At 41.3% G+C, this 22,248-nt stretch overlaps 1 protein-coding gene across 3 annotated transcripts in view; it reads right to left on the bottom strand.

Moving 5' to 3' along the window:
- Positions 1-22,248, bottom strand: part of LOC138299205 (butyrophilin subfamily 1 member A1-like) — a 745,683-nt gene that overhangs the window by 634,505 nt on the left and 88,930 nt on the right. For all 3 annotated transcript variants that reach the window (XM_069237316.1, XM_069237318.1, XM_069237319.1), the window contains exon 3: positions 6,489-6,836. In XM_069237316.1, coding sequence (XP_069093417.1) covers positions 6,489-6,836 — 348 coding nt within the window. The remainder of the gene's footprint in view (positions 1-6,488; positions 6,837-22,248) is intronic.

Below are 22,248 nucleotides of genomic sequence, written 5' to 3'. Positions count from 1 at the left end.
GGCTGAGAGAAGAGCCCTGTGGAACGCCACATGGCAAACAATACGCTGGGGCCTTAAAGTCCACCCAGCTCACCATAATCGGTCTAACTCCCAAAAAAAGATTCCAAAATCTGCAATGCTGTGTCTCCAAACCCTGCTCAATGGAGACGAGATGCCTTGATCTGAGATGAAACGGTGTCAAACGCAGAAGATAAGTCCAATAGGACTAATAAAGCACTCTGCCAATCATCCTCTAACCTCCGAATTGTGTCTCTGGTTGTAATAAGTGCAGATTTGGTACTGTGGGCTTATCTAAAACCATGTTGACAGAAATCTAAGCTTCCTGAGTTATGAAGAAAACTAGCTAAATCTTTGTTGATGTGTTTCTCAAAAATCTTAGCCTGAATGGGAAGTAAAGAAATAGGCTGTAAATTACTCATATTGTGTGCTAGTCGGTCCGGTTTATTTTTCAGAGGAATCACCATCACTTCCCTCCAAGATGGTGAAAGACTCCTGTGGTTAAAACCTCCTGAAAAAACGGAGCAAGAGCTGTGGAGACTAGTTCTGGAACCTGTTGTAGGATATACGGGGGCATGGATCATTTGGGGATCCAGACTTAATTTCCAATAGAATCTCCTTAATCCTGTCAGGAGGTAATGGCTGAAGGCAGGTGAGTAAAAGAATATCATCGTCTGAAGTGCTGTTAGGTAAATCAAGAGGCTGAAAAGTCTCTTCAGATTGATTAAAGCTCGAATCGATTTGTAAAATCTTATTTTCAAAGAAAGTGGCCACCTTCTGTCAAAAACCCTTGTGAATTGTCCAACTCTGGGGTGGAAGGAGACATCGTCAAGGCCCATACCACTCTAAACAATTCTCTGGAGACATTAGATGCCTTCTTCATCTTTAGATTAAAATAATCTGATTTGGCTTTGAAACTAGCATCTATATAAGCCCTCAGGAACATTCTAAGTTTGTCTTTCTCCACTGGAGTAGGAGCTAATTTCCAACGTCTTCCTTGCTGCCGATATTTCCTCTGTAAAAGCTTAAGGTCCTTATGAACCATAAGCATTTGATTATTTTGTTTCCGAAAGGGGCCAAGGCCTTGACTGAAACAAGTTGATTGATTGCAGTATTAATAACGTAATTAACACTGTCCAAAGCAGACAGAGAGAGATTTCCAGCAGCTTCCCAGTCTGCAACCAAAGCTGGGCCTAGCTGACACTTATTAATTCACTTCCAGTGTCTCACAGATATACAGTTAATGCTGATATGCTGAGGAAAAAGCCCAGTCGTACACCTAAAGGTTAAAAGATGATGATCAGTCCACTCCAGAGGCAAATTTGTCACCATCACCTGATCCTCAGAACGGGTGAATATCCCGTCTAAAAGGTTGCCAGCTGTGTGAGGAGAGGAATTAACTTTTAGTTCCCAGTCAAAGACCACCATAAAACTTAAAAATTCCTTAATGTGTGGGTTCTGACTGTCATCAAAGTGAAGATTAAAATCCCCTATTATAATACATTTCATGGACATAGCTAAAGGCTCAATAAAATGTGGCAATATTGCACAAAATTGGAGTAAGGGCTCGGAGGCTGATAGACCAGGAGTCTTTCCAATAAAACCAAGTTTTTTAAATGAATTTTAAAATACATCCCCTCACAAATCTCTGATATGGGTTTAGCTGTGTCCCAGTGGCAAGTGAGATAAGACCTGCATATGATAGTTAAACCTCTTCCTCTACCCGTGGTTCTATCCAGTCTATAGAAGGTGTAACCCGGAGGCATTGCCGCTATAAAATCCGGATTGGAATCAGCTTTAGCCCAAGTTTCAGTGACAAAAAGGAAATCTATGGTGACTAATCAGATCCTTGATTTCCGACTTATGTTTAATCAAGGAGCAACCATTAATCAAAGCACAAGCTAGATGAGCGGTAGTTTGAACCACTTCCAATTTAGTCCTTTTGCGTTCCTTATGTAGCAGACTGCAGATAGTTAAAGTCTAGGGTGACCAGCTACAGTGTTTGCAAACCCACTCTGTAAGATTATCAAAGGCCATTATAGATTAATTCTTGCATCACAAGCCTCTTGCTAGAGAGTGGAGAGTGTGACATGAGTAGGAGAAATGGCTCAAAGATGCCTGGGGGGAGCGAAATCACTGGCCCTGGCCGGACGGGCACAGACGGGCTTGCCTAAGGCGTGCCTGCGCACATCCGCTGCGCGGCCGCATCAGGTCTAAAATAAGGGGGGTGGCTGAACATAAGAACCCACGTGATCGGCAGCAGTTAGACTGCTGACTGTTATGTGGTCCGGAAAAAAGACAGTAATGGAGGGGAGGGCTCTGACAGACCCACCCCCTCCATGAAAATTGTGCTAGACACACCAATGAGCAAATGCATAAAATATGTAAAATCTCTGTCGTTTTAAAAGCAATTCAAGTATCTCAATTTGCCCCAAATAAAAATACACAAGTGAACACAGGTAAAAACACTTACATTCTCTGAAGTTGGTGTGGCCGCATCGGGTCTAAAATAAGCATGCCGGCTAAAATGTAAGAACCCACGTGATCAGCAGCAGACTGCTGACCGTTATGTGGTCCGGAAAAAAGGCAGTAATGGAGGGGAGGGCTCTGACAGACCCACCCCTTCCAAGAAAAATGTGCTAGTCACACCAATAAGCAAATACTTAAAATATGTAAAATCTGTGTTCTTTTAAAAGCTCTGTGTTTTGTGTGTGTGGAGTGACAAGTCTTAAAAAGTGGTAAAAAACTCTACAGTTGAATAAGATAAGTCGAATGGTCCTTGGAAGAAAATAGCCATTGACATCATGGGTCCGTTGTATGTTTGGGAAAAGTTCCTAAGCATGCTTTGGTGGTGGTGGATTATTTTTCTCGGTGGCCTGTATTAAAATTTGTTGAGAACGTCAGTGCCACATCTGTGGTAGAATTTTTGATGGATTTGTTGATTCGGAAGGAGTGCCTGAAACAATCGTGTCTGACAACAGTGTGCAGTTTGGGTCAAATGTAATGAGAGACTTTTTTAAGAGTTATGACATTGAACATAGAAGGGTGTCAGTTTATTATCCCCAGAGCAATGGGCTGGAGGAGAGGTGGAACAGAACTTTGAAGGATGGGCTGCAATTAGCAGTAAGTAATGGAATAAATTGGCGAAAGGCAGTAAGGAATCTGATTTGGTCGTACGGTACAACTCCTCATAGTGTGACCGGAAAATCTCCCTTTGAGATTATGAGAGGAAGAAAGCATAGAACTCTATTTTCCAAAGGTGTTGAAAGGAAAAAAATAGTAAAAGATTTTGTGGCAGTTGACTACATGGTTGGTGATAAGGTTCGTGTAGTGAAAGGTGGAAAAGTCAATAAGTGTGATTCCAAGTTTTCAGAGTCATTGGATGTGGTGCAGGTGTACAAATATTCTTTGTTGTTGAGTGATTGGTATGTGTAGAATCGCAGGAAAGTTGTAAAAATTCCAGAATGCATTAAGCGAGAAACAGTTACCAGAGATGACACTAAATCATTGGTCACGAAGGTTGGTTACCACAAAGTGAGTGTGTGTGCAAGGCGCTGTTAAGGTTGCTAAAAAAATTTGAAGATTTTGTTTTGTAATAGTCATGTTTTTTTGTTTTTTGTTATCTTTTGTAATCTTATGAGGAGAGGGGATGTGTTATGTTTCATTTATTAGTTTTGCAATGCAGCCTCGCGCTGCAGAATGTGTCATGTAGGATTCGAGAATGGAGGATTTCGGCAGTTGGGGAGAGTCTCCCTCCCCGTCGGATCAGAAATAAATCCATCTTCCTACCTGCGTGCTTCCTGCTGTTTATTTCAGGTGTTTACTGACTAAGAGATTTGTAAATCACACTGACATCAGGCAACAGGGCCTCCTAGCGTCTTGGTTGTTTTGAAACACAGTCAACTGGACCATCTAATATTCGCTATTGGATCATGAATGGATAAGACCAATGCTCAAAATGTTTGCTTGTTGTCTTCTTGTGGGGATTAGTCCAAAAATACTGTGCAGTGGCAACTTGCTCACTGATTCTCACCCCATACCGTGCATTAAGTACTGGGGATCGGTTTCTGTCAGGTAAATTAAAACATGTACCTGTTTCTCCTAGCACAGTGGTTCCCAGCCTGTGGTCTGGGGACCCCTGGCTGTCCTCGAAGCCTTTTCAGGGGGTCCTCAACTGCGTTTGGAAAATTAAATAATATCAACAGATTAATAAAGTGTCTATAAATAAAGTGACTAAATGCTCAATTGAAAATTGTAAAACTTACTGTAAATGTCAAGGAATTTTAAGTTGGAGGGTAAAAATATAATTGGTAATCTCAGTTTGATCCGTGAGAGCAGCGCAGGTATATCAAACAATATAGTATGATAATGTGTGGTTCCAATTGAATGAGGAAAAGCTCCAGCCTTCCTATTAAAATTGCATTTTTTATTTTATTTATTTATATGTGTTGCAAATTAAATGTGTTATCATTTGTGTATGTGTTTGACAATTGCTTGTTTCTGTACTTTTTGAGGTATTGTTTTGCATTTCAAAACAATCAACAGTGTTTAAGCTGAATCCCTGGCTTTCAGTTATGACTCAGTGGGGGGGTCCCTGTTTTCCAATAATGATTCAGTGGGGGATCCCCGGGTTCAAGTAATGATAAGGGGATCATAGAAGTCAAAAAGTTGGGAACCACTGTCCTAACACATACAGAGAGAATACAGCAAGTGATTTTGAGCAGTTGTACATTTTTCATTGTGTTTATGCATTGGTGAGGTGGCTGTCTACAATCACCCTGGTGCTCCCTATGACATTGGTGCTCATGCATAACAGAAGTACAGAGGCAGCAGCAGCTGTCATTACAGCAGCTGCCAAACCTACCGTAAGAGCGGTGGCTACTGAAGCGAACACAGCTTTTAAGACAAGGGCACAGACAACAACTTTTTCTCAGGAATGATGTAGTCTCTTTAACATCAAAATGTTTATTCTTCAAGCCACGTGTATACCTCTCTTTCAATAAAAACTTCTTGTAATTAACTGTTTCTGCAAATGAACAACGCTTAATAAGTTCTGGGCGAAATTTAAATCACACCAATGGAATGCGTAATTCTGAGTATTTCGCTTTTACCTTGTTAGTAAAATCTCCGAAATTATGGCGAAATAATGCACCATTTGTGGTGAAATCTTACTTTGAAATGCACCATTCCCTATCATAGACGTCAATTTGCCAGGGGTAGCGGAAGTGCTATCGGACTCCCTTTGACCTTCACTTTCACCCACACACACATACACACAAATTCACACATACACACAAACTCTCACATTAATACACTCTTATTCATAAGCACGCACACAAAATATATTTAAAAGCATTTTTTACTTACCTCAGTTTCCATGGAAGAGCACATTCTAAGGAAGTGTCTTCCATTTGTATTACAATAATAGTGAATAACATAATGTTAATCACTATTATTGTCATAAAAACTGGAAAGAAAACAAAGTGAGTGGAGCCCCAACTGACATCCATAAGGACGAGCTGTCACTGTATTCCTGGCACTGGAATGGCCACCTCTGAGGCCAGGGGTCGCAAACGCAATGCCAGGGGTCGCAAAGGGCAAGCCAGGGGTCGCAGGACGACCCCTAAATGTCGTCCATGTTCCCAGTAAAAAGGAACCTCAAACACTTGGGAACAAGAGGACACAAGCAGCTGCTGTTCGGGGTGCACTTGTTAAATGTGTCCTCCCATCACAAACTGACACAGGAACGCATTTCACACAAAATATGGAAGAACTTGATTTTACCTATTTATGTGCAAATTAAAAACATTGAACTGACCCTCACACCATGGGAGGAAGCTCCTGTTTTTATCCCCGATTTATTTATGGAGGTTTTTGTGTCAGACGGACATGACTCCATGTTTATATAGCCCATCATTGATGTGCCAACAGGACAGTAATTAAGCGCAGGGGCTGAACATGCAATGTTCCTGTACAACTCTGCCTTCACACTACTACAATGAGCAGGCTCTTCCTGGTATTCTCAAAGGACAGTCCATGAATTCACCATCTGTTGTTGAGCTTTTAACTGGAAGATGCTCATAATTTGGGCACTTCCAGAAGGCATTACAACCAGTCCAACAGCTGAGCATACCATGAAACAAACTTTTAATACATTGACAGGAATTTCCATGATGGCGCTTCCTTCAAAAGATAAGAGATGTCGCTGGTCCAGCGCATTAAGTGAAGTTGGGGCATGGTTACTCCATCAGGGAGACTGAGTATTTTACTCCGTAGCCCTGATGGAGTAATTACCATACTCTGACATCTAAAACAGGGCCCCAGTCTCAAACTATGCATTATGACTGAGCCCAAAAAAATATTGCCAAACATTTTATGTAGGGCCAATTCCCTTCCTTGTACGCTCACCTTTTAGAAGTTCCTGAGAGGCTGAATATGACTGAACAGGGAGGTCATAATGATATTTTCAGAATAAAATGTATATGACTGACCTGCTACCTTTACTTCTATTACTGCTTCTTCATAGAAGGATCCTGTGTTATAGAAACATGTGTACAGCCCACTATCGGAAGGTTGAACGTTGCGTATTATCAAGGACACACTGCCAACAACAATACTATCTTTAATAAGGGTTGTTCTGCTCCTGTACTCTGCCATCTGATTTTCAATCCGGAACCCTCTGTCCTGATACAAGTGGACAATGTTCTGGTATTTCTCTTTAAACCACCTTATCGTCATGTTCTGTGCATTGATCTTGGGTGACAGGTGACATGGTAGCACAGCATCTTCTCCAGGATGTATGACCAGGGGCAGATCAAGTCCAATGACTGAAAATCTCACTGAGAAGGAAAAAGAGAAAATATAAGAATGACAAGAGAAGAAACATGCAGCATGAAATATACAAAGTGTAAATTGGGGCATAATACTCAGATGTGGTGCATATTATCCCCCTGGTGTCCCATATGAAGTGCAGAAGCTGATGTACCTGTGTTAGCATCAAGCCTTCTTAAAGGAAGTTATTTTTGGTAGAATCCTCTCCAAGTAAAACTGAGACTACAATACTCACTAAGAACATCACCATATAAAGTAGATTAATTTCACTGCATTTGAGTCTTATTCTATACTACAGATGTAGATCCTGATTTGCATTCCTTTAGAACATCCCAATACTTTTGTCATGAGCTAGTGCTTGGATAGTAAGCTCTCCATCTGTCAGAGTGATGGAACTGTCACTCCACCACCCCAGCCTGGGGAAATACGTGATATCTGAGGCCATATTGGCCAGAGAAATTAGGTTTCTACACCAAGATTGCTCCATCTCCCCACGCCTATGTCCACCAAATCACACACCCAGAAATGCACCCCCTAATTATACTTTCAATACAAAATATTTGGTCTGCTTAACATATGGGGTTCAAGAGGTTTATATAGCATTTAAAGGATACCAAACATATCTTTATAAGAAGCTCCCTCTCACTAATTCCATGGCAGCCTTTTGCAGAGTGACCAGTTGCAGCCCAGTTAACCGCTACTAGGTGGTATATCTGCCACATTGTCTGATGTAATTAACTTGGAATCATGGTGGAGCAAATAACAAAGCTATTTGGCATACACCAAACAGAGTGGTTATACCTGCAGCGGTTATACCGCAACACACATTGCTTTTGATGCTGCCCCAGATTTACGAGAAATTGTAAATCCGTGGCAGTGCAAATAACTGCATGGCAAAACGAGGAGTAATGTTTTCATTCTTCCCCGTTTTTTGCTAAATGCCATGGATGATTGTTTATGTGCAGGAATGTGTCCCTTCCTTGCACATAAACAATCATTCCAAAATGACACTTTGGTACTTCTATGTGTGCTGCATTTTGCACCACACATAGAAGTGCCAAATTGCCATTATAGTGCCAAATCGCCATCACTGTTATACATCGTTTATGTGCAGGAAGGGACACCTTTCCGCGCATAAACAATCTATCCCCTCAACGCAGACACCCTTGCACTATGATGCAAGGATACCTGTGTTAGCGGAGGCAACTTAATTTAGTGCAGGCAGCTTTATTCAGCACCAGCGCAGGGGGGAAATGCAGGGGTGCGTTGTATTCCTGTAAATACAACACATCCCTGCATTTCAAAGGTGGCGCAGCGCTGCTATTTTTGTGTTGCAGCGCACTAGGCCACTTTGGAATAATCAGGGACTAAGTTTCTTACAGCTTATTTATTATAAATGGAAGGAAGGAATGCGCAGGTCATAAATAACAAACATAAGCAAACACATTCTCCTCTGCCTGTTAAATCAAAACTTGTTGATTCCAATGAGCCTTCCTTAAATACTTTAATAGAAGAATTACAAGCAGTTTGTTCTAATATGGATAACATTGTTTCAGAAATTAAAAATATCCGCAACAATACAATAAAAATTCAGGATAACAAGGCCAAAATGTACACCGCTCACGGCAAAAATCGAGCCCATCATTACTCTATTACTTGACTTAGAAAATCATAATAGATAATATAACTTGTGCATTTTCAATTTATCAGAAGATGTTGAAGGCAAAGTTTACAGGTGATATTTGGAAACCTTGCTGTCTGGTCTGTTACATTTAAAATTTCCAAAAAACTTCAACATAGACAAGGCATATAGAATTCCTTCTCATTGAAATCCAAACAATGTGAAACAATGTCAAGTAATCTTCAAAGTATTGCTTGACCATCATCCAGTATTGATTCAGAAAGTGGCAAGCAACATTCTAACCTTAATGGTCAAAGGAAAAAAATATTTATTCATCAGGACTTTGCCAAGGAAACTGTCAAAATTTGCAAGGAATTCACTGAACTTCAACCACAATTAAGAAGTTGTGGATTTAAGTAGGGTTTCTTTGATCCATTTATTATGAGAATTTGGAAAGATGGTATTTCAAAGTCTTTATATCACCCTAATGATCTTGAACGCCTTTTTAGATCAGCATTCTCCACTCTCCATGGAGACGAATTATACTACTACTTAACTTACATTCTTTTTATTTCATTTAGCCTGCTTTTCCGATTTTCTCTATGAGGACATTGTCTAGGCAGGTCACTCTTGACCATGTGTTGTGTGCGATTCTGAAATACTATTTGTTTCTATGTTGTTGTTTTTATGTCTGTCTCCGCCCTTCTTTGTTCACTTTTCATCTCCCTTTAGAGCTACTTCTCAGCTGGATAAACTATGGGGCATATTTGCAAGCCTCTAGCACCACCGGAGTGTCATTTTTTGTGATGCTCCTGTGGCGCTGTGCCCCACGCCATATTTACAAGGCTGCGTTAAGCATTTTTTTGTGGCTTAATGCTGCCTTGTAAATATAGGCTCTCTTGATGCAGTTTTCTGAGGCAGAGGGGCGTGCAATGGGTGTTGCGGTGGGTGTTCTACCACAACACCCATTGCTTTTGATGCTGCCTCAGATTTACAGGGAACGTAAATCTGAGGCAGCACCAAAAACTAACGCCACCCCAGGGGTTGCGTAAGCATGGCGCAAAGAGGAGAAATACTTTTATTTCTCCTCGTTTTTGCTTTTTCTATGTGTGCTGCAGAAGAGCACAATGCTATAAATGATTGTTTATGTGCAGGAAGGTGTCCCTTTCTACACATAAACAATCATTAAAGAAGGGCGATTTGCTTCTTGTACGTCAGTCAGTCAATCAGTCAAAGAAATGTTTATTTAGACATTTTGTCCATTAAACCAATTACAAAGTGCTATAAAACAACACATATAAAAATGGAATATGACACAACAACACTAAGATTGGGTTTAATAAATTCATGTTTCATAAAACCTAATTATCCTACGCACTCATAAAAACATTTTTTACTACAATTATAAACCTCCCAGTGGCACAGACAATATCTAAAGAGCTAATTTCCGTAGCTTGCACACAATTTTTAATATCATACAGTATAAAAAAGGGACGTAAAATCATTTTACGTAGGGTTAAAAACTTTAAACAGTCCAACAAAATATGCAAAATATCACTTTTTTTAACTCACATATGCAATACCTCGCTGTCCCCCTAATCATCATTAACATTTTCTCATTTGAATAACAGGGATTAATTCCAATCCTCAACCGAAGAAGTTCATTTCTAAATTGAAGATTTGGCAACATATCCTTATATGGAAATCAAGCTTCATTCTGCCATGATATACACATAAAATGGACAGATTGTTTATCCACAAGGTATTGTAGGACACACTTTCGAGTTACTTCCTAGCTTGTTATCCTAAGCTCACTGTTAGCGACCTCTAAATGTAATTCGTGCGAATGCCACTTGGATCCCTGCTAGACTGTTTCTTACTCCATTGACCAATTTCCGTTCACTTTTTGCAGTTTCATCCTTGCACCATTGAGACTCTTTGGGGACTACTTATACCCCATTTGTGCCACATTTGCGTCATTTTTGTTCACACAAATTCGCTGCAAAACTAACTCATATTTATATTTTGACATTAGACCAGTCTAATGTCAAAATCTTGGAGTTTGCACAATTTTTTAGATGCGTGAACCTACCTTGCGTCAATGAGATACAAGGTAGGCGTTTCCATCTGAAAAATTGTGCTAACACCATAGCCCCGTATTTATCCCCCATGCTAAAATTACACACGGGTTGGAGGAGAGGCTAAATAATGGTGCAATAACGCCTGGGTCAGACCAGGCGTGAGGGGATCTGTGGACCCAATTCCATGGTTAAACACAATGGAATGGGTCCACAGGTGCCCTCCTCAAGCCCCAGGAACACCCCCACCCGCACCAGAGTGACACCGGAGGATGGGGAACCGCATCCCAGGTAAGTAGGGAAAGTATAGTAAGTAATTTCTTTTTTTAAATTAAAGTGCCATCAGGGGCCTAACTTGGGGCCCCCTGCATGGCATAGGGTGCAATGGCCATGCCCAGGGGACACTGGTCCCCTGTGCTGGCCATTGGGGCGGTGAGCATGACTCCTGTCTGTTCTAAGACAGGAGTCATGAGGTATGGATGGTTTTGCGTCAGAAAATGACACTAGGCTGGGTAAAGTCATCTTTGTTTTACTCTAACCAGCCTAGCCTCATTTTTTGGTGCAAACCGCCTAACGTCATTTATTTTTTAATGCTAATCCACCCTTTGCACCGGCTTGTGCCATTCCATAAATATGGCACCGGCTGGTGCTCAGGAATGGCGCAAGTCGGTGCTAAACCTTTTGGTGCAAAACTACGTTGGTGCATGACACCAAGCCCATCTCCCTTCTTATGGCATGCATCATGGAAGACCTAGGTAGAGAAAATAAACATTTTAAACATTTTCCCTCCTCCACATCCCATACTTTACCGTACTGGAACTGGGGTGGTACCATAGCCGCATATGCTTTCAGAACAGGCCTATATGACATCTTGCCAAATCCTTATTAACATTTTTCAAAACACCAACTGATGTGAGGGCCCTCACTTTCAATTCTTCTAAGTGGACTTTCAGGAACTGCTCTAACCAAAAACCTAAGTATTTGTATTCTTTCACAATTTCCAATTTTGAGATCCTTAACATCCAGTTAAAATTAAAAAAAATTGTCCCAAACCACACATTAGTTTTTTCATATTTACCACTAACTTTTTATAACCACAATACTCCCTAAATGCATTCAATTTCCTTTGTAGGTCTATCGCAGTTTGAGCTGATATTTCTAAATATGCATACGGGAGATACGCAATCTGCTTCCCATCCATTTTAGGGCTGACATCACAATCCACAACCAATGCTGATGGTAGATCTGCTATATATAAAGAAAACAATTGTGGTGCCAACACGCAACCCTGTCTCGACCTGTTTTCAAAATTAATTTTCTTTGTTAGACCCCCCTCCATATCTATAAAAACCTGAACCCAGTTATTGCCATGCAGTTCCTGTATCGTAGCTAAAAGATCCTTAGGTATGCCGTATTTATTCAAGATTGCCCCTAAGATATTGCGGTCTACTAAATCAAACGCCGACCGAAAGTCAACAGTACAAGCTACTCCTCTGCTCAACACCTTCTCGTGCAATAGCCCAAAGGGAAAAACAGTGGTCGATAGTAGAGGGACCCTTCTTAAAACCACCTTGCATCGGAGGCACAATTTGATGTTCTGCAGCCCATTCCTTAAGCCTTTCCAAAACAGTTTTTGCAAATACCTTTTCTCCTACATCCAACAGGTTTGTCATCCTGTAATTTTTAAGGGATTGCACATTCCCCAGTTTGTGAAATGGGCCTAATAACAGCTCCTCTCCAATTTTCTGGGATCTCACCGTGTCTAAGATACCATCAAAAATAAAAGAAGAGAATTTGGCCCACCAATCTGGCTGGCACTTTATTATCACAGCGGGAAGATTATCAGGGCCAGCCACCCTAGTCAATGTTAAACTCACTATGATGCACCTGATGTCATTTACTGAGAAGCGGGACATAAAGTTCTCTTCTATACCAGGCCAGGGAGATATCGGCTCCTTTATCACTTCTACCCTTTTCCCATATATTTTTTCCAAATGTTTTTCCCAGGCATCTTCTTCCACCACGCAATTCATGGTTCCCTGACCCTTCTCCGAACCTGTCTGTATTAACTTCCAAAATGTCTTCATATTTCTTGTTTCAATTGCATCCAGGAGATCTCCCCAACATTTCTCATTATGAGCTCTTTTTCGCCCCTAACAAGTGTCTTATACCTTTTCTTGTCCTTCTGTAGATCGTAATAACACTCAATAGTATACTTTTACTTAAGCTTTTGTTCCCCTTTTCTTACATGTGCCTGACATTCATCACTAAATCACACTTGCCCTTTGGGTAATTTCTTTTGATACTTATTGTCCCCTCTACCTTCTCTTTAAATTCAGCCCTCAAACAACTGGCTGATTATTTCTTCATACCATAATAAATTATCTATTGTTAGGCTACTTATCACATGATTCTGCTGAAAATTCACTGTTTTTTCCAGGCACTCATCGCTCATTCTAGTAGGTCACCTAGGCTAGTCCATTTGTATTGGGATCACTATATCTTGCTGCTTTTTTCGCCCTCCTTCTTAATTAAATTTAAAAGGAAAGTGACCACTTCCATCACTTTGTACCACCTGGAACCCATCCACTTTATCATAATTCCAGGCGTGTAAAAAAACATAATCTATAGGACATGGCTCTTGACCTATCTTAAATGCGCGGCTTGATGGACAATCCTCTTCCCCTCTTCTGTTTAAGCAAATAAGTCCTGTAGATCCTAAACTTTTTCCTAGGGCCATATCCTGTGCCACCAGACTAGTTTTGGGAAAATTGGCACGGATCATGTTTATGATTAAAATCACCCACCAAGAGCTTTGTGAAACATTTCACTTATAAAATGTATGTCGTCCTTAAATTTTCTCATTTCAATACTATACTCCTCCCTTCACACCTGTATATACACATTCATTATCACTATGCATTCATAACTAGGTTGTAAATCCTGAAGGTGTACTCTACAGGCAAGCAACCAGTTACATTTAACTGTCACACACTTTTTTTGCTATTCTTGTGGAGACCAGCGTCATCAACCCCGACGGTGGCCCCTGTTTGCTCTTCTTTGCAGGCCTACTTAGTTGTACAAAGCCGTCAATTATCGTGGTATGGTCCCACAGCCATGTTTCTTGCAGACACATAGGGGGTCATTACGACCTCGGCAGTCTTTTCGCAAGACCGCCGAGGTACCGCCGTACTGAAGACCGCCGGTGGTGGCGGTCTTCCGCACCGCGTATTATGACCGCTGGCAGCCCGCCGTCCTTTTTCACACGGAAAGCCGCCAGCAGCCATACTGGCAGACGGTGAAAAAAGTGGAGGTTGCTCAACCTTCACCGCCACTTCAACAGAACACTGCCCACTGAATCACATCCCATGATTCGGTGCGGCGGTGTTCTGGTGACGGTGTGCTGGTGGCGGAGCTGCCCCCATGGATCCCGTCCCCTCCTGGAGGATCAACGGACAAGGTAAGTTGATCGTCCATTAGGGAAGGGGTTGGGGGGTGTTGTGTGTTGTGTGCGTGCATGGGGGTGTGCGTGTGAGAGTGTAGAGGGGGTGAGTGAGTGAGTGTATGTGTGCGGGGGGTGTTGTGTGTATGGGAAATGTTTGCGGGTCGGACGGTGTGCCTGTCTGTTTGTATGAGTGCGGGTATGTGTTGTCGGGTGTATGTGTGCGTGTAGGGGTGTGTATATGTGCGTGTTGGGGGTGTGAGCATGTAGGGGTGTTTATATGTGAGTGTTGGGGGTGTGTGCGTGTAGGGGTGTGTATATGTGCATGTTCGGGGGTGGGGTGGGGAGGGGGGTTGTGCCACCTTTGGGGGGTGGCATGGGGTGGGGGGAGGATTCGTGGGGGGTAGCGGGGGTGGTGGAGACCCCTATCAGTGCCAGGGAAGGAATTCCCTGGCACTGATAGTGCCTACCGCAACCACCCGAGATCCATGGCAGTATGCAGGGTCCTGATACCGTTGGTGGCCTAGTGACGACCGCCGGGCTGGAGATCGCAATCTCCAGCCCAACGGTCTTCACCGCCATGGCGGGCAGAATGGTGAAGTGGCGGATGACCGCAGCGGTGTCATAATTCCATTTTTTTTCCCGCCGGCCTGTTTGCGGTCTTACCGCCACTTTACCACCGACCGCCAGGGTCGTAATGACCCCCATAATTTCATTTTGGTTGACTGTCCTCCAAAAGTTTTCCACTCTTGACATCCTCATTCATCATTCTGCAGCACACATAGAAGTAACGAATCACCATTATTAAGTGTTTAAGTGCAGGAAAGGACACCTTCCTGCACAGAAATAATAATTCCCTTCAATGCAGGCACCCTTGCCTTGTGGTACTAGGGTGCCTGCATTGGTGCTAGGCAGCTAAATTTAGCGCTAGAGCTAGGGGGAACACGCATTTCTGAAGTGATGCAGCACAACACTGCCAACTTTGATGCAGAGCCGCACTGTGCTACTTTGTTGTAAATATACCCCTATGTTTTTCTTTCTTTTAACTATCCTTTCTTTTTAATAAATATGGATAATGTTGACAAAATTAAAATTGTTTCTTTCAATGTTAAAAGTTTAAGACACCCTGTTACATTTGTCTACTTCAAGAGACACATATAGATGGTACTGTTTTATCATATATGAATAAAAATGGGTTGGTAATATTATTTCTTCTCCTTCAGTTAACAAAAAGAACGGTGTTGCTATCCTTTTTGCAAAAAAGTTAAATATTTAAATACTAAGCAAATGTTCAGATAAGGATGATTGTTATGTCATAGCCAAGATTAAAATTGATACTATCATTTTTCATCTAGTTAATGTATCTGGTCCAACAGATGATAACCCTAACTTTTGGTCCCTTATTACATCTGAAGTGATTACATTAGGTAATGTACTGCTAATTATTGGTGGTGACTTTAACCTAATATGTGATCCCCTATTTCTCAAACTAAATATAATCCTCCTAAAGCTTTATGCACTTTTAGATCTTTTTTTAAATCAACTAAACTAGTAGATATTTGATGTCTTCATCACCCACAGGAGAAACAATTTTCATTTTTCTCTTACCCTCATAATTCCTATTCTCAAATTGATTATTTGTTAATTTCCAGTCAATTAATTCAATCAATTTATGATCCTAGAATTCATAATATAGATATTTTAGACCATGCACTCAGGAGTTTTACAACATAACTCCACGCAAAAATCAAACACTCGCTGGCGCATGAATAGGAATATTGTCCTTAATGACAAAAATACATCAAAACACAACAAAAAAAAGGATCTACGTCACTTGTGAATCATTGGGATTCAGTTAAGACATATGTCAGAGGGGTCACAATATTGATTATGGAGCATAATAAAAAACATGAAACTCTAAACTTAACTAATTGAATAAACAAATAGCAAAACATGAATGTCTCTTTATTACATCTAAAGATAATAAATACAAAATACAATGAAAGAAATTTCAATATGAGTTAAACTCCATGCTAAGCAAAAGAGGAGGCATAGAAATTTCAAATAATAAGGCTAAATTTTACTTCAAAGCTAATAGATCTGTATGACTTTTGGCAAATCAAAAAAGCTAAAATTCATATTAATGCAATACATTGCTTAAGTGGTAAACTGGCCTCTCATGAAGAAGCAGTTAATGACTATTTGAAATACTATTCAAATTTATATAATAATCCTCCAGCTACAGATCCACTTAACATTGATATTTTTTTTAATTTTATGGTTTACCTAAAATGACCCAATCAGTTAAGGAAACATTGGATGTACCAATTTTCACTAGAAGAAATTAATGTAGCTAATAAATCTTTTACACTGGGTAAATCACCAGGACCCAATGGTATACCTGATGAATTTTATAAAGAATTTTCTCCTTTTTTACTCACTTTAGTATTTCAGGAGCAACTTCAGGATCTTTTACTGAAGACTTGATTATAGTTCTTCAAAAACCTAATAAAGATCCCACTATTGTTTCGAATTACCACCCTATATCATTAAATCACCAAGATTGTAAACTTTATGCAAAAAATCTTGCAACCAGATTGGCTTCTTTGCTCGATACTATCAGTCAAACTGGTTTCCTGAAACATATACATTCTGTAAACAACACTAGATTATTATTCCATGTAATTGAAGCTGCTGGTGTCCTAGCATTAGATGCTGAAACAGTGTTTGACAAAGTACTTTGGCAGGTGGAAACCTTGAAATAGACTGTTTCTGCTGTTCTGACCGGCAGGAACAGTGCTATGAGATAGCACTCGGCTCCCTTAAAGGAGCTGAGTGCTATCTCATAGCACGGAGGGGGCCATCCATCAAAGTTGACAATGCACATTTTGATGGTGCTGGGCAGAGGGGCCCCTGCACTGCCCATGCCACAGGCCATAGGCCACCAGCATTTTCATGGTGGTGAAACCTCGATGAAAAGGCTGGTGAAGAACAAGGTTGTAATCAACAGGGCAGCGCTGAGTTCAATGTCGCCCTGGCTGTTTCCAACCAAAAATGGAATCACCCCATCAGGATCTAGGATCCTGTCAGAGACAGCAGTAGGATGGTGGTCTGAATGCCAAACTAATAATATAGCTGTCGGACAACCAAAGCCGCAGCGGTCTGACTGCCACAGCGAAGCTGGCGGTCTTGTGACTGCCTGCCTCGTAATGAGGCCCTTAAACTCCTTGTTTCAAACATCTATTTCTGGTACCTCAAATATTTCCTTATGATATAATCTCTTGTTAAAACTTAATTGAAATATAACATGTTGACAATCTTGGATAAATACTGGTATTTTCCATTTAAGATATATATATGATAACAATACTTTTTTAATGTTTGATGAATTACAACAAAAAAATGTCCTGTCTCCATCAGATATTTTTAAATATTAAATTGTATGTAATTGCATCCTTGATTAATTGCCCAACGTTTTACTTAGAAAAACATAGTTGATTTAGAGGTTTACACTCAAACATTAGCTACTTCATCTCATGCTGTGTCAATGTATTATGAAAAATGTTATAATTTTCAACAAAATAATAAACATTTTGTCTCCTATTTTTGGAATTGTGAACTAGATATATTTATTTCTCAAGACATATGGAGAGAATTATGGTTGAATAGCATTTCTGGATGGTTACCGCTGTCTCCATGTCAAACTAGTTCCTTTATATTATTTAATTGTTTATGGACTACGCTAAAACTTTTTAATACTAAACTACTGTATTCTTGGAATTGTTGTCACTGTAATATGTATTCAGGATCATTAAGACATATGTCCTATGAATGTAATATTGTTTCTACGTTTTGGAAAGAGGTTTGGAATGTTATAACAAAAATGTTTAATTTTTCAAGTAAACTTTCATATAATATGCTGATTTGTAAATCATTTTTACTTTCAACAGATTCAAATAAAAAAACTTTTGATTTTTTATTATCTGCTGTTCTGAAATCAATTACTGCCAATTGTAGAAACACTTGATTATTATCAATCCATAAATGGTGGTCATGAATCATTTTTACTAGAAAAGGAGATGACTTCACTATGTTGGATGTTGTTTGCTACATATCTGTTTATCTATGATTTTGGAAACTGATTGATAATTATATCACAAAACATTTATAAATAAGTATCCTTAAAATACTATATATGACATCATAAGTAATGTTTTTATCATTACAGTAGTAGCTCTAGTATGATAACTTGTAAAGAAGATACTTATTGACCCCCCCTATTTATTTTCAATTGTAGTTAGTTATTATTATACTACAATTGTTATTGTTTAGGTATAGGTACAATTATTATATTAATGTAATATTGTAAAATTCAATGTACATTTTTTGGTGCTCTTTTTTGTTTGGTCTATTGTCATATCATAAAACTCAATAAAATATTTTGAACACTAGCAGCTAGCACCCCTTCTACTGATATTTAGAGTATGTGTTTTTAGAACACTTATTCTGTTCTATTTACCAAACTTATAAAGCACATGGCTACCCGAAACTGGACTTCCCAGTGCTAGAGAATTAGCTAAACGTGAGGAGAGAGAAGACCTGGTTACAGAAAAATATTTTTTAAATGCTTGCCGAAGATCAGGGAATAGTTCTCTCTTCTCAAGTTAAGAGGCAAGGAGTTCCAAAGCTTGGGTGCAAGATAAGAGAACAACAGACCTCCACATCTAGCTCTGATTATTCTGGGCACAGCCAAAAGATCAAGATTGTTAGACCTGAGGATCCTATTGAATTGATAAGGTGTAATCAGCTGATGGATTACTTTTGGGCCTATTTTATATTTTGCCTGACGTACAATACTAAGGGGCGAACTCCAGGCGGTCCAACTGCCACATCACCACCCTGGCACCACTGCCGGAAACAAGTCCCCTGATGGGCTGACGGTAGTCGGACCCGTGGTCAGCCACGACAGTGCTGAACTCAGCACTGCTGTGCTGATCACAACCTCTGTTTTCACCAGCCTTTCCATGGCGGGGATCCAGACATGGGAAAGCTGGCAGAAACACTGTGCTGGGAGCCATAAAGGGGCATCTACACTGCCCATGGCCATGGCTTGGGCTTTGCACGGGGCCCCCCGCCCAGCACCCTCGGAATGCTCACTGTCTGCTAGTGTGCTACGGTATTACCAACACAAAAGGATGATGGACGGCATGCTGAAACTTTTCAAACACTCACCCCCAGTCAGAGATCTGGGTTTAATTCATTGTTCTTTTGCTCACCATGGCACCCTAGGTTGAACCAAGCCATATGCAAATCAGTCTTGACCCTGTTCCCAAAGGGAACAGTCCAGCCGGAACTGCCAGGCCAAGTCCTCGCTGAATCAGAAACAAGCATCTTTGGACCGATTTCGGGGTATCACCCCTCCTAAGCCAGGCTAGCTTGAATCCAGTGGCACAGTGAGCAAGAAACCCATGCTCATACCTGTAAGGGAGCATCATAACTGTCACTTTTGTAGTAATTACACTAGGCTGCGCAAAGACATGTTATAAACTTGTGCAGGCACCCATATGCGTCTCCTCATGTATCCTCACTGTAACGGTGAGTACAGACTGGTCAGAGGTATGTGCAGAGACTAGGGGAAGAGTTCAACTGCCAGACCTCCTCCTCTTTCTGCTTTCCAGTTGCCTCCACATGCCTGTGCCAGGGTACAACACTAGCCCACTCAGGTGCCAGTGCACCTTTCCATGCAGGTTACCGGCAAATTAGGGAATGCAGCACTAGAGGTAACAGGGGATAAACCTACCTGAGTGCTGGTACAGCAGATGAGCTTCAGTGTTGGGCTGCAGGATGCCCCGGGAGCTGTTATGGTGTTAGAGAAAGTGGTGGGGTTCAGTCTGGAGGCAGGCACACCAGTACACCCCAGACTAAACACCGACCAGCATTCCCACTTTAACCGGTGAAAGGGAAAACTAAGACGCCAGCTCAAGCACAACATAAACTGTCACTGTCCAACTCACCACATACGCCGAGCACGAGGTGCTTGGTTGTCTGCTCGATGAACCGTGTCTGACAATCATGAGTTTGTTCAGAATTGGATTACTGCCTCAAAACTAACTCTTGCACAGCAATCACAAAATTAAGGCAGCTCCGTTGCAGTGGACTACCGAGGCTATTTGATATTTGGGGATATGGGTACATACCGACCCAGATACTGTGCTACAGTAAAATTATGAGAAAGCGCCTAAAAATAACTGAGTCGGTCGAATTCACCACTCTTGCTAGCCAGCCGTGTGGCCCTCATGAGAATGGTTGTGTTTTCCCGGTTTTTGTTTTTGTTCATAAACATACCACTCTTCTACCGCGGTCGGTCTGGGTTAGGGTGTGCACATTAATGATTCAGCTAGGCTGGGCAGGAAAACAACCACGCATGAGTTGGGACACCCTTACGCTTACTTCCCTATGATATAGGAGGGCTGAGCGCGCGTGGTCTTGAAGCATACATCATGCCGCACAGAGTCGTTTTGCCTATTATTGAGTGCCTGGCACTCAGGATCTCCTCCACCTGCACCTGGAGTGCGTACTGATGACTCCTCTTACCCTACCGCAAGTCCTTTTCCACAAACTGGTACCAAGTCTTTGACTCCTTAAATGGCACGATTTACTCATGGCGTAATCTATTGGACCGGCAAGCAGGAGCACTTTTATATTCCTTACATGCTCACCTAACCGGGTGTTTATGGTTTTAACTGGGACAGGAGGGGGGTGCGGGCGGGCACTTATTTCCCTAGATATACACAACATGGGAGATCTTTTCAAGGGAGGGGTGATGCGTGACTGGAGACAGGTCGGAACACATACAGGAGCACCTACCGCCTTGACACAGTTCCATTATTTTAGACCCATATAGACTATACAAAAACGTCTTTGCAACAAACAACCTACTGGAACTTCCTGAGCTGCCAGCGTTATCCTTCTTATTACAATCATCTACACATACCGGCTTAGTGGCTAGACTTTAGGCTTATGCACGCGAGGCTTGTAGGACTAGCCTGTCTAAACACAGATTAGATTGGCACTGGCATCTTCAACTCACCATATCAGACTCTCAGTGGCAATACTGTTGTTTGATTACACGGCCAATCTCCTTAAAGGGTGGGCACTGACTAATTCACTTCAAATACATAACAGGGTACATTACACACTGGTCAGACTCACCAGGTATGGCATGTGCGAAAAAACTCAGGCCCATAATTATACTTTTTTAGCGCCGCATTTGCGTCATTTTTGACGCAAAATCGGCGCAAATTTACAAAGTACAATGGTATCTTGTAAGTTTGCCCCGCTTTTGCGTCAAAAAGCGGCGCAAATGCGACGCTAACAAAGTATAAATATGGGCCTCAGTACCTGTGAAGCAAGGCGGATGAAGCTGGATTTGCACATCTAGCCTGGTATTGCCTGGGGGTGCAGAATTCCTGGGAAAAGTTTTTTCAGGTATTGGAGGCCGTCATGGGGTGCACCATGGCTAGGGACCTGCCGCTGGCCCTGTTAGGTTATGATAAAGACGCACCTAAAGCGGATAAGAAGTCAGTGGCTTTGGATCTCCTGCTGTCCAGGCCAAGGATCGCCATTTGCTGGGCCCGCAGCCCCTCAACGCAGGTGAAGGACTGGCATAACGACATGTTTTGTAGCATGCATTCCTAATGTATACAGTGAACTACTTCAAAGTTGTAGCAGACCATAAGAGATATAGGGATCATATAGGACCTATCTACACAGGAAGCTAGGGTGGGTTCACTGCAGTCGAATATCACTGATGGGGGAGGGATAGTTAAGGAGAATGAAACCAATAAGAGGCAATGGCCACTGTTAATGGCTTCAGTTCTATTCGTGTGATACTGCCAAGGGTTTATTTTGTGTCTGCTGGTATTACTTATGTCACTGCCACAGTAATCAGTCGAAGATAATTTTCAGCTATGTGGTTTACTGATTGACTGACACCCATGTCTCCTAAATAACTCTGCCTTAACTGCTACAGCAACTGTAGTGAACCACCTTGACCTCTTATGTTATGTCTGTATGAAATTGTTGAAACTTCAATAAAATTAATAAGAAAAAGAAACATTAAGGCAGCTTGAATATGCAGTAGTGAAAAGAGCTCGTGATGACACTGTGGCAAAATCGAGGTACATACTCTGTTCTGCATGTGCATGGGTGGCTGTTTCTACACAAGATTAACTTGTGCATAATGAGATTGCACAAAGAAATTCTCCTGACTAAGTGAA

This window comes from Pleurodeles waltl, chromosome 6, assembly GCF_031143425.1.
Source record: "Pleurodeles waltl isolate 20211129_DDA chromosome 6, aPleWal1.hap1.20221129, whole genome shotgun sequence".
Lineage (NCBI taxonomy): Eukaryota > Metazoa > Chordata > Amphibia > Caudata > Salamandridae > Pleurodeles > Pleurodeles waltl.
Note: the sequence above shows the minus strand (reverse complement) of the source record. Positions and strands in the feature narration are given on the sequence as shown.